The sequence below is a fragment of the Capra hircus genome, chromosome 19, assembly GCF_001704415.2.
Source record: "Capra hircus breed San Clemente chromosome 19, ASM170441v1, whole genome shotgun sequence".
Taxonomy (NCBI): domain Eukaryota; kingdom Metazoa; phylum Chordata; class Mammalia; order Artiodactyla; family Bovidae; genus Capra; species Capra hircus.
The window spans coordinates 62,252,816-62,265,659 of record NC_030826.1 but is presented as its reverse complement, the minus strand read 5'-3'; the positions used below and the strand labels follow the sequence as shown (position 1 = coordinate 62,265,659).

At 54.6% G+C, this 12,844-nt stretch overlaps 1 protein-coding gene across 1 annotated transcript in view; it reads right to left on the bottom strand.

Moving 5' to 3' along the window:
• The window catches only part of CACNG4 (calcium voltage-gated channel auxiliary subunit gamma 4), a gene marked incomplete in the record, with an annotated part of 46,508 nt that continues 34,205 nt past the window's right edge, over nucleotides 542-12,844 (bottom strand). The window contains 1 exon segment of the mRNA XM_018063975.1: nucleotides 542-3,152. Coding sequence (XP_017919464.1) covers nucleotides 2,632-3,152 — 521 coding nt within the window.

Genomic DNA, 12,844 nt, shown 5'->3' with positions numbered 1-12,844 from the left:
CGGTGTCCTCGTCAGAGGGCCCCTCGGGTCCCTTTTCCCATTTGGCCTGTGGTTGGAGTCACATCCTCCTGTCCAGCTCCTCTAGGCATAAACCTCACACCTGGGGACAGTAATCCTCTGTTTCTCATTCATTCAGGAATCTGAAGGGGAAAGGAGGTTGGTTACTGGACTTGTCAGAAGCCCAATGGGCAGCTTAGCGCCCCTGAAGCTGTGGCTCTCTCCGGCCGGACGTATCCTGCAGGTTCTGAAGATGGACCTGGCTTGCTCAGCTCTCAGATGTCCACACCACACAAGGGTGGCCTGCCCCTCTTCTGTGAACAGGCAGCTCCATGGACCCACCCAGGAGCCTAAACCCAGCTGGTGGGGACAGAGAGGTGGCTGGTGGCCCGGACAAGAAGCAGAGAAACTGGCCTTGGCCAGCGCAGGATCCACCCTGCTCTCCCCTTCTTCTCAGGGGTCTCCCAGACCCAAGGACACTGACTGCCCACAAGGACTTGAAGGGAGCTCTCGCCCTCCCCGCCCAACATCAAGAGGAGGATGTTTTAAAAATGTTTTTATTTAATTAAAAAAAAGACAGAACTAACAACCCCAAACCAGTAGTAAGTACAGGATTCACAGGTGTGTAACTGGCGAGACACAAGGGCAGGATGGAAGGGTGGAGGGCATGGGGCGTTGGGGGGACAGGCACGGGCCGCCCAGAGCCCCTGGGCACAGGGATGGGCGGGCTTCAATGGGGGGTGACTGGCGCCCGGGCAGGGGTGGCGGGGGGGGAGGGGGGAGAAAGGCTGTGACGACCAGAGGCGCTGAGGTGTTCTGCTCCCTGCTCTCCGTCCCTCCGATCCCTTTCCTGGTCCCGAGAGTGGGCCCCGCGTTCTCTGCTGGGACAGCGTGAGAGGTAGGATTCATTGGAACACAGCTTTCTCCATGAGATGATGGGTGCTCCCAGGGAGGCAGGAGGGAGTGGCCGACATGGAAGGAAGGACAAGGCTGCCTGCTTTTCGAGGTGGCCTTGCTGGGGGACGGGCCCCCAGATCTCGCCCCGTCCTTCCAGCCTGGTGAGATGGTGTCAGGGCCTGGAGAAGGAGGAGGGACAGGGTGGGGGCCGGCCGCACATGCTTGGACGGAGCACACAGAGCCAACCTTGACGCGGGGAAGGATTTCCAGCAAGCGGAGGGGCCCTGGCACGCAGCCACTGGGGCGGGCCAGGTGGGGGCACCCTCTGGGGCGGCAGAGGAGAGCAGTGACTGTGACCCGGACTGAACTCCTGGGCATAGTCCACCCCGGGGGTCCATGAGCAGGTGGCTGAGGTAAGAGTTTGCTCGTCACTTCTAAGTACGACATTCTACTGGGATCACGGCAACTGCTCTAGGGCCATCGCCAAGTTTCAAAAAGTAAGAAAGGGTTTGTCGTTAGAAAGCCCGCATCTGTATAAAAGAGGGTTGGCTCCAGAAAGCGATCCTCTGAGACCGACAGGCTTCCAGGTTCTCTGCTCGCTTCTAGGGGAGAAACTGCTAGAAAAACACCAGCCGTGGCACCTGCCAGCCTCCCTTCCCGGGGCCGGGACGTCCACTCAGTGCTGCTTCCCCACTTCCTCACCGACGCTTTCGGGCGGTGGCAGAGTGAGCGAGTTGTGGGGTGGGGCAGGGGCTGCTGCTGCTTTTCAAGAGGGAATGAGTGTCCTGGCTTTTCTGATGAGTGGCCACCTGGGAAATGGAGCTTTTCCTCTCTGTTCACCCTCGGGTCTCCCCTTGCACAAAGTCCAGGCTCCTGTTGCCAACCCCTGGGAGGAGGGTCTATCCCTCCCAGCATGACCCCTAGGAGGGACAGTGCTGCTCCTCAGGCCAGTGGGCAGGGGTGGGAAGGGACGCAGTAGGAGGCCGCTCAGCCACCTTTCCTCTGACCGTAGAATCTTCCAGACTCTGAAGAACAGTTAGCGTACTCTACCCTTTCTGTGAGCAGAAACTTCCAGAAGTGAAGAGGAAAGCCTTTACCTTACGCCCAGCCCCCCACCTTCAGATACCTCCACAGGCCTCGGAGACCCCAGGCCGAGGGCAGCACAAAGGCCAAAGCACCAGGTGGTCACAGGCTCTGTCCTTAGGGTCGTGGCCATCTCAACAACTGGCGGCTGCCAGAGACAGACAGACAGACAGACAGAGAGGCAGGGACGAGCTTCAGCTCCCTCGCCTCTGGCTCACAGACACGGGAACCTCACGTCCAAAAGCAGCTGGCCAGTGACCAAAGGCTCCAGGGGGCCAGGACGCCAGGCAGGGAGGGGGGCCCAGAACGCTGCTCTTCAGGCAGGATTTGGTCCCAAGAGGAGATAATGGCTCGGTTTTGTTTCCCAGGTGGGTTCGGCCATGCTGCCTCCGGAGTGCTCTGGGGCCTCCTGGGAGCTTTTGGGACCCCCGGCATCAAACGCCACATTTGGGGATAAAGTCAGCCATTTCGCTTCCAGCTCCTGTTTCCCCGGGGCTTTGCTCTAAGCCAGCCCTCCAAGCATTTGGGGACCCGGGAGGGTGGGGTTTGGCTTTAGTCTGTCCTCGGTCCGTCCTGGGGTGGGGGGGTCAGAGTCCCCGGGGGGTCCAGGCAGCCGATCTGGGGAGAGGCTGGCGCGGACAGGCAGGGCAGGGCTCACACGGGCGTGGTCCTCCGGCTCAGCATGCTGAGGTCCTGCTGGAAGAAGCCGTGCACCTGCAGGAAGCCAGCATCCTGGTCCGGGCTGTAGCTGGCGGCCGTGGTCACCTTGAGGGGCTCCCTGGACAGCGTGTACATGGACAGCTCGCCCATGGGGATGGCCCCGGTGATCTTCAGCCCCACCGGCGACGCGTCCCTGGAAGGCGAAGCCTCCGTGGACCTGGAGCTGGACCGCGAGCGCCGGCGCCGGTACCGGTAGCTCGGCATCCTGGCGTAGGGCGACGAGGAGGGGGCCTTGAGGAACTCACGTCTGGTCTTAAACCGCAGCTCCTTGTTCTTCTCAATGTAAATGTTTACCGCCAGGACGCCCACGGTCTCGGCCACAATGAACGACAGGGCTCCGAAGTAAAAAGACCAGCCATAGTTGTAATGGTTTTTCTTGTCTTCGTCGCGCTTGTCACTGGGGTCGCCCGTGTTGCTGGAAATGTAGACGATGATGCCGATGATATTACTGAGGCCTGAAAGCGGATCCGGAGAGGGGGCGGGAGCGAGAGGTTAGACCCTCAGCGGGGGTGGGGTGAGAGGAGGGCGGGGCAAGTGGGCGGAGTAGGGATTGGTGGACGGGGCATGGGCTGGTGGGTGGGGCAGGGAGATGGGCGGAGCAGGGGCTGGTGGGCGGGGCAGGTAGGCGGAGCAGGGATAGGTGGGCGGGGTAAGTGCTATGGGCGGAGCAAGGTGCAGGTGGCCACTCCCCTGTGTGGTATGTCTTTGTTCTGGTTGCTAATTTTTAAGTGCTGGGGCTGCTGCTAAGTCACTTCAGTCGTGTCGACTCTGTGGGACCCCATAGACGGCAGCCCACCAGGCTCCCCGGTCCCTAGGATTCTCCAGGCAAGAATACTGGAGTGGGCGGCCACTGCCTTCTCCAATGCATGAAAGTGAGAAGTGAAAGTGAAGTAGCTCAGTCGTGTCCGACTCTTCACGACCCCATGGACTGCAGCCCACCAGGCTCCTCCGTCCATGGGAGTTTCCAGGCAAGAGTACTGGAGTGGGGTGCCATCGCCTTCTCCGTAAAAGTAGTTAATTTTGAATGAGTAGTAAAGTACAGAGTGTTGGTGAATAATAACATAAAACACAGGCTCTGAGCTACCCAGTTCCTCCCCTGAAGGCAGCTATTGTCTTGTTTCTTCTGTCCTTTCTATATCCGTAGTCAGTCCTTCTTCCCTCTCTGTCTTTCTCTTCCATTTTTTTCTTTGCAGAATACTCTTTGGCCCCTTGCCTTTTCACTTAACAGTTCCCCCAGGAGGCGGGGCCCTGACAGGACAGTCCTCTTCTTACTCTCCCAGCCTTTGGACCTTACTTGTCCTGAGGATCATTGTCCACCTGGAATTATTCATGGGCCTGTCTCACCTCACTGTTGGCCCCTGCACGTGACTCTGTGCCCACAGTCAGAGCCCAGGATCCTGGGGATAAACGGGAATGGACGAGAATCCCCTTCTTGCCTGCCGTGGCCCTTGTTCTTTGTGGCTGCCTGTCCTCTCCACTCTGGCAGGACCTGTGTTTTCAGCTGACTGTCTCGGGACTCCGTCTCTGAGGGCCCTCTGGTGACTCGCAGCATCTGGAGATGCCTTTGAAGCGTTTCCTCCTGGGGGCACAGGCCGAGGGCACCTCGCTTTTGAGGCCAACAGCCCTGGGCTCAGCCATGACTTTGGCAGCGTGTGACTTCAGGAAAGCCACTTGGCCACCGCCGGCCTCCTCAGGGGCTGGGGTGATAGGCCGGCCTACAGAGCACCTGGCACTAGTGTTCGTGGGAGTCTTTCCTTCGTCCTCGGCGAAGGAGAGGGGACAGTGTTCAAACGCCGCAGCAGGGACTTCTTTAGGGCCCAACCTTGAGAAACCTGACTGCTTCAAGGAGGAGACAGAAGGTTCATGCCCTCCTGCCTCCTCCCTGTCCTGGGCCATGGTGAGGAGAAGAGGGGCCGACTTCTGCGGAGACCTAAACACAGGCTCTGCTTCCCAACATGGGTGTACAGCCGGCCCGGGGTGAGGCCTGCACGGGTAACAGGTCGAATCTCCACTGAGCCAGGCTGGGAATAGAATCAGCAACACACCAGGCCATTAGGAGTGAGAGGTCCCTGCATTCATGGGGACGCTCCTCCAGTGTCGGAGTCGCGGAGGCACCTGGGAGTGGACAGCCTTGAATCCAGGCCGCCTGTGGTGGCTGCACCACCCGCTTCTCTCAGCCTAAGTCCACTGCCCCGTCGCCCGCCCTCCTCATGCAGCTCTCCTCCAGAGGCGCACCCTGGCTGCTCCTCTGGGGCCCCCGCCATCACTGCTCAGCTCTGCTGGGCCGCAGCCCTCCACAAGCTGCCCAGCGCCGTCCAGCACTCAGCCCTCACGCCCGATGCACCCACCACTCGCCTCCCCAGCTAGTGGTCGGCTCTTGCCAGCTGGACTGATGCTCTGGGCTCCACAGGGCCCAGGACCAACAGGTAGACGCTGAACTAAAGGAAAGAGTGGGCAAAGGGCTGAGTGGGCAAAGCACTCAACACCGAGGAACACCCCAAGCAGGTCAGGCGCCTCAGTGACCGAAAGGCCCATGTCAGAAAGGAGACACGATCACGAGGGAATCTTCTCCCGGGAACGGACGCCCAGGCTCTGCATCCCAAGCACTTGGCCATGGGGAGGACGTGGAGGGCTCCTCCCCAGACTCCAGTCAGAGCTCAGTCTGAATGAAGCCGTCCCAGGAAGTGAGTTTAAAACTACAGATTCACCTTCCACATCACCCGGGTTGATCCTCTTCAAAATGCTCCGACACAAGGGCCTCCTCAGGCTCCACTTCAGCTCTGAAAGGCTGTAAAGACACTTCCTGTCTTCCAGTCGAGGAGAAGCCATCTGACCTCGGATCACATGCTCTCGAAACTCTGGGCTCCCCCGTCAGACCCCTGCCCCAGGTCGCCGCTGGATGCCGTGCACCTGGGCAGCTCCAGGTCAGCAGAGACCGTGCCCGTCTTGTGGATTATTGCTGCAGCCGAAACACACCAATGTGGGCTTACTACCCCACGAGGCAGACGGGGCACAATGTTCGCACATGTCTGCGATATGTGCTGCACTCTTTCCTCGTGCGTCACTAAAGGCGTCAAGGGATCTCCCAGCTGGCCCCAGGACCTGTGGATTCGCAACAAAGTCACCCACCTATCATTATTAAATAAAAATTCTGTACTCCTCAGGAGAGCTGAGTCAAGCTTGTGGGCGAAGGAGGGGCTGTCTGGGGGAAAGGTTGCGAGCACCTGCCGCAGAAAGTAGCTGCACACACATCCAGTCCCATCAATAAATGGAAAAGAGACATCGCTATGATTTTTCCCCAGTCAGGTCACTGTGTATCCTGCTGACTATTCGTGAGAGTTCTACTGACTGTCATAAGATAGGGTGCTAAACAGTGCTGGCGAACTCGAATTGAGCATGTGCAAGAGGGAGCGTGAGGGCCTTTCCAGATCGGCGAATCCAATGAGTGCTCGGGAGATAGGACGAGGCAAAGACTCTGAGAGTCCCTTGGACTGCAAGGAGAATCAAACGCCATACAATTCAAAAGGGAAATCAACCGCTGAATAGTTATTGAAAGGAGTGAGAGCTTTGACTCAAAACGGTGTGGGTCCGACACTGCTGGGAAGCTCACCAATACTTTTTGGCCCCCACTTAATCGAGAAAGCAGCTACTCATTGAAACACAGTAGCCTTGATGCTGGGAGAACGATTGAAGCTGATGCTGCTTCTTTCACTAAGAGCATACCAAAGACAACACAGAAGCTGCTAGTCTAGCAATGTTGATAGGGAGGATTTCCTGTATTGAGGAAATAAGAATGTGTCGTCAGGGACATATCGTAAGCATTCTCGTACCTGTCTGCAGTGGACTAATTTAGCGCAATGTGTGTGGAAATAGGGAGTATCCACTATTTTGGCGTGGTTTTTACATAATTGTAGTAGTTTTCTTCAAAGAAAATAGTATGACATGCCAAATACAGTATGCTCGGTAGAAAAAGGCTAAAACATCCCAAGTAGAGAGTAACAGAGGCACTCTCTGTTTAACACCAGGTAACAAAATCTGTGTATATCTCTGTGTACTTGCACTTCTGTCACTGAAAGCTACAGTCATAGCCGCCTCCGAAAAGTCCCAGAGCTGTCTCCTACATTGAGGATAAGATCGTGAGTAGAAGAATCATTATTTAGACATTCATTTAAAGTGAGCCAGTTGACACCTCGCTTAGTAGGTTTTTAACTCTAAAGTCATTCGCTATAACATTCACATAAGTGCTTGGGAAAGAAGGAGAGCTGGACCTGTGCAATAATAATCGGAGGGAGGTGATGACCCAGTATTACAGAGAGAGAGAGGTCAGGAGTCATATCCTGCAAGGGCCATACTCCAAGGATTACCACAAGTTATTTACTGGCCTTTCTAGTGCCTGCCACAACGGACAACAAACTACAAAAATGTGAGGCATTCATAAATCAAAACTAGCCCTAGTAAGGATTGTTGCTTCCACGCTCCACAGCTGGCGAGAGAAGCGCGGACCCCTGCTGGGGCTTGCGGGTGAGTGATAAGAGCATGAGACTTCCACATTCCTCTAACAAGCCTCCTCCCCCTTATAGCAGTAGCTCAAAGGTGTGATGTTTTAATAAAAAAAGATGAAAGAAAAGAGGGCTGATAAGCAGACTCAGCTTACCATTAAAGCTCTTTTGAGAGCATCAGAGTGCCTGCGTTTCGAGAGTACAAAGCGCGAGATCTAAAGGTGGAGAGGGAGGGCAGCGCGGGTGAACCTAGAAGTGGGGCCCAATAAAAGTGTGTCGTATTTCCGTTAGTATTGGCACAAGCAGTTGAGTGGACAACACTGCGCCTAGAGATTATTCGCTCAGTGTTTTGACATGTCCGACTTCTGACAAAGAGTCGGCACTCGAGCACACGCGATGATAATGTCAGTGGAGCATGGGTTTTAATGAGCGCAGCGAAAACAAAGTGGGGTGTGTGTACGGTGGGGAACAATCTCCCAGCGCCCCACCCGTGTGTTGCTGTGTGTGTGTGTAATGAGGTTTTTTTTTCCAAGAAGGCAAGCTTATACCATAGACTACTAAGGTAGAGTGTCGTGGGGTCGTATGAGAATTGAACCACCAGCTACTCTTCGGCGCAGTCTCGCACAGAGCACAGATGGTAGACGTAGCATTTGTTGTAAACAGTTTGACCTCACTCCTTATTCCCTTACAACAATCATTACGAAGTGAATACCTATCGGCCTGAGTCGGCCGATTATATTGATTTTATAGATGAGAACACATAAATGGCACAGCTGCTCTGTGCCATTATAATATTAACACAGGCAAGATACGACCGCATAGCCATTGTCAGAAAATATAGCTTTGTGCTCGGCGGCATAGTGTCTGGTGACGTGGCCGTGGTGCAACCCCCGAGCAGAGTACTCGGGAGGCGAGCCGGGTGCGCAGCCGCGAGGAGAGGTTGCTGCTCGGGACGCTAGTGGACGCCGTTACCGGGAGTAGGCATGCGCGAAAAGTCAGAACAAGAACATTGAGAGGTTGAGATATGACTCATCTCTCCTCCTCGCCATCGCAATGCACCGTATAAAAGTCTGGAAGCGAGGTGATAGAGATAGCGACAGTCAGTCTAGCGGAGCCCAAACAACTAGGTAAGCGGGCTGCTTTTCCATCCACGTTGCAAGGGGCATGACTGGCCCTCAATGGGGTTACCGGATACCAAACCTGAACTTCCCCAGGAGGCCAGCTGTGGAAGGCTCGCATCAACCCCCTAAAAGACTGAACTTCAAACGTGAGGTGCAGAGACTAGACCAGTAGACCTCTTAGTATCCCTCGTGCCGGTTGACCTATTTATGCCCCCGCAAGCGTCCCCCAGGTTTATGTGCTGGAGCCCTGTCGTCAGACTCTGGGACTATGCGCCTGTAACCCCCGCATTTGATTTTCCCACTGCAACCAGAAGGACCACAGACCTGCACAGTGTAGTGCGAAACGTGAAGTATTTCGTGTGTGAAATGATACTCGTTCATGCATATCCTTATCATATAGGCAAGATGACAGAGTGAGTGAGAGTGGAAAATACTAAGGAATATACTCAACCGCTGACTTCTTAGTGGTTCGCGGGATATATGCTCTTTATAGTGTGCTGATGTTTCACTGAGAGAATTCGAAATTGCTGAGTTTAGTTAAATTTAGAAAATTACTGAAAGTGTTAGCACTCAGTATGTATGACTCCTATTTATGAACCTCATCGGACTGTATCCCTTACAGGTTCCTACTGTCCATGGAATTCTCCATAGCACGAATACTGGAAGTGGGTGCCATTGCCCTTCTATCAGGTAGAAAAAATTGCTACATATATGGTTAACATTCTTCATAAAATACATTAAAAAAAAACTCATCTGGTCAAAGCTAACACTTGTTGGAAAAATACCTAATGATTGTTGGTATGAACTCAATTTTGGCTTCTGGAACCTTGCTTTTGAAGGGAAAAAAAATTCAAAAGCAAAAGCATTCTTAAATGTCTTATAGTCGAGAGAGAATTTGAAACAAATTGCCATCGACGTCACCCCAGCCTGCCGCAGCCTGCGGCCCTGCCGTCACCGCAGACGCAAACCGCGCTTCCCTTAGAGTCAAAGACCTGGGTCCCTTCTTTTCTCAAGAAACCTCACTGGCTCATTTTCAGACATTGTAGAAATGTGCGAAACAGAAACGAAATGTAAGGAGGGCAACCGAGTTCACTCAGAACGCAAAGCGAGGCCACAGCTTAGGGTCTTTCTTTCCAGACACTTCCTGTGCCTGGAGAAATACCTGGGGCTGATGGACATAGAGAAAGGGCACTTGAGCTGTTGCAGGCATTCCTGAACCTTTCTCCAACAAAATCCTCCTGGAGTCTCGGGGCAGGAGGGCTCCCCAAGGACCCGAGTCCTGAGTTCTACCCAATGAAGGAATAACTCAGCAGAGGCCATGTGTCCCACGAGATCTCTTCACATGGGGGTCTCCTGACCCCGAGAAGGAGAGAACCACTTGTCTCCAGGAGCAGAGACCACGACCCCAGGAGGGCCTTGGTATTCCTGCGGCCTGGCCAATCTGGGACCCCCAAATTAACCGCTGCCCTATGCACCACTTAAGAGCCCAGGGCATGCAGGCTCTGCCGTGTCCGACTGTGCGACCCCATGGACTGTAGCCCACCAGGCTCCTCTGTCCATGGGATTTCCAGGCGAGAATACTGCAGTGGGTTGCCATTTCTTCTAGGGATCTTTCTGACTCAGGGATTGAACCTGTGTTTCTGATGTCTCCTGCCTTGGCAGGCAGATTCTTTACTGCTGGTGCCACTGGGAAGCCCACGTCTTAATAGATAACACAGCAAACCGCCTGATTACCGAAAGAGGACATGCGTGAGGGGAGTCTGGCTGTGTTCTCTCTTCTCACGTCAGCCGTTAACTTTCTCTCTGTTCAGTGCCTTGGGGCCCGACGCTAACAGAATTGGATTCGACAGGATAAATGTGAAGTCCTTCAGACTAAACACTCCACAGAAACAGGTTGGGGCGGTGAGGCTGGGAGGCTGAGTCTCAGGGACAGCAGGTCTGGAGCAGAAGCTAGGATCCAGAGACAGGCGGGGCAGGGCCCTCGGCTCTGGGCGTCAGACCCAGCCCCGGCGGGGGCTGCTGTGGGGGTGTCCTTCTGGTGACCCGGAGCTGGGAGCGAGGCTGGAGATGGCCGGAACCATTGATAGAGAAACCGCTGAAGGAAATGGGGAGATACGACCTCGGACATATCCACTAAGGCAAGTACCCAGGTTCTCGCCTTGGGGGTGGGGAGCAATCTTGTCAGGCTCCCCGTGTGCTCTCTGCAGTGCCCACTTCTTTAGGCTGGGTGGGGGGAGCAGGCTGGTGGGAGTGCAGTCGGCTTCCAGCCCGTGATAAGGTCAGGCTAGGGGACGAGTCTGGTCCCAGCTGTGGCAGCTTGCCAACCACCTCCTGCGCATCCTCAAGCCTCGGTCCTCACTTTCGTGCCAAGCCCGATGGCTGAGAAACCGCTGGTCCCTCGTCCCATCGGACACAATTCCTCTCTTTGATACCTTGAAGGGCTGACACGTGATAGATGACGGACTCTTTTATTCCCAAGAGTTACATGTATTTCCACAGATGGAGTTTCATGGGTCAGGTTGACTTCTCAGGAATTTGAAGCTAAGCTGTTTGGAACCGAATGCCTTGGGAGGGAGAGGTGCCCACTGGCTGGGAGACCGGGGTTGAGGGAGCTCTGCACCAGGGGTTCTGGGAGCCTGAGAGTTTGGGGTCTCACCGCACGCCCAGCTGGAAGACCCTTCTGCAGGTGCAGCACATCCAGATCCTGGGTGTCCCCCAGGGGCCCGCAGCTGAGGGAGGAGCAGGAAGGCCCACATGTCTGTCCACCTTCTTGCAGGGCTGGCCTCCAACAGGCAAACCAGGAGTGTTTGTTACACTTCCTCTTGCACGGCAGCTCACCTGTGTTGGTCCCAGGGCTGCCATGATGAACGAAAGAGACACTGTCATCTCACAGTCTGGAGCCCCAGGCCTGCACTCTGAGGCCCGCGTGGGGCTCCCCTAGCCCAGCCCTGGCTGGCGGCGCTGCCCCTCTGTCCCACCCCTCGGCTGGATGACGAACCGTAACCACGCATGGTGGCACAGACACCTAAGACCGTGTGTGAAAAAGTGTGTTAACATGTTGGACAGTGTGATTCCTATTTAAATTTTGTCAAATAGAAAACAGCACCCTAAATGCAGAGTGGAGGTTGGCGAAATGCACTGGAAAGGCCTCCGGACGGGCGTGTCTGTGTGCAACGACGCTTTAAGTCTGTTTTCTTCATATACATTATATTGAATATATAAATATATGGGTTTTCATTTCTGCCGAAACACCAGTGTCAGCAAGATCAGCGAGGGAGCAGGTGCTAGTTTCCTAGTCCTATGCTGTTTCCTAAGATTTTCAGCAACTTTTGGATTAGTATCAGTTTATTATTTTTTATTAAAAAAAGCTTTTAAACGTTAAATCTATAGGTATTGACCTTGAGAGGTGTGTGCATGTTATTACATGGAAAGAGTAGGTGGCAGAGTGAAGTGTGTTGTGTTATCCTTTTTTCAAAATAGGGGATACGGCCGTTCTGGAAACCAGCATGGTGGTCTCCAAGAGCAAACACGCGCATCACGACCCCCAGCAGCTGCACTCCCAGGCATCTGGCCCACAGAAGTGTGACTTTGATTCACCTCCAATCCTGTTCATAGCAGCATTAGTAAAACAGCTGGAAAACAGTGTGCTAGCTGGAAATGACCCAGGTGTCATAAACTGTGGTACAGCTGTGCCATAGACTACTGCTCTGCAGTCAGAAGGAGCAAGCTGATGATACCACAACGGTGAACCTGGAATTATGCTGAATGAAACAGCCAGTCCCACAGCTATAGGCTGTCTGATTCCATTTATAGAAACGGCAGGTCATCGCGGTGGTTGCCCTGGTCAGGGAGTGGATGTGGCTGTGGGTGGCATGAGGGGCCTCAGGGCGGTGGGTGTCCCTGATGAGCAGTGCCAGGACCCTGGCTATGACGCTGTCACTGGAGAAGACTCAGTAACAGGACACGGAGCTTCCCTGCACTGTTCTTCAACTGCATGTAAATCTAAATTACCTCCAAGTAAAAAGATCAATGTTTTAAAAGCAGGGAGCCTCACAGACATCGTGCGCAGGCTGGTATGCAACCAGAGAAGGGGGTGGGAAGATGACCGCTGACCACTGACCCCTGGAGAGAGCAGCCCTGAAGGGAGATTGTGCCAACCTCTCAGTGCTTGACTGTGCTGACAAGCATGGGGGACTTGGTGGTTTTGTTTAAGACCCATAAAGTAGACGATGAGATGGTTGGATGGCATCACCGACTCAACAGAACATGAGTTTGAGCAAAACTCTGGGAGACAGTGAAGGACAGGGAAAGCCTGGCGTGCTGTAGTCCATGGGGTCACAAAAGAGCTGGACACGACTGAGTGCCTGAACAACAGCAAAAATAAAGTAGCCCAAAAAGTGTGCGGGGCGGGGTGAGGGCAGAGAGTGCCGCCTCGCCCGCCATGCTGGAGACACTGGCACGGCACCCCCGCCGCCTGGAGCTGCGCGCGCCCCCCGGCCTCCCTGACACCACCTGTCCGCGCTATGC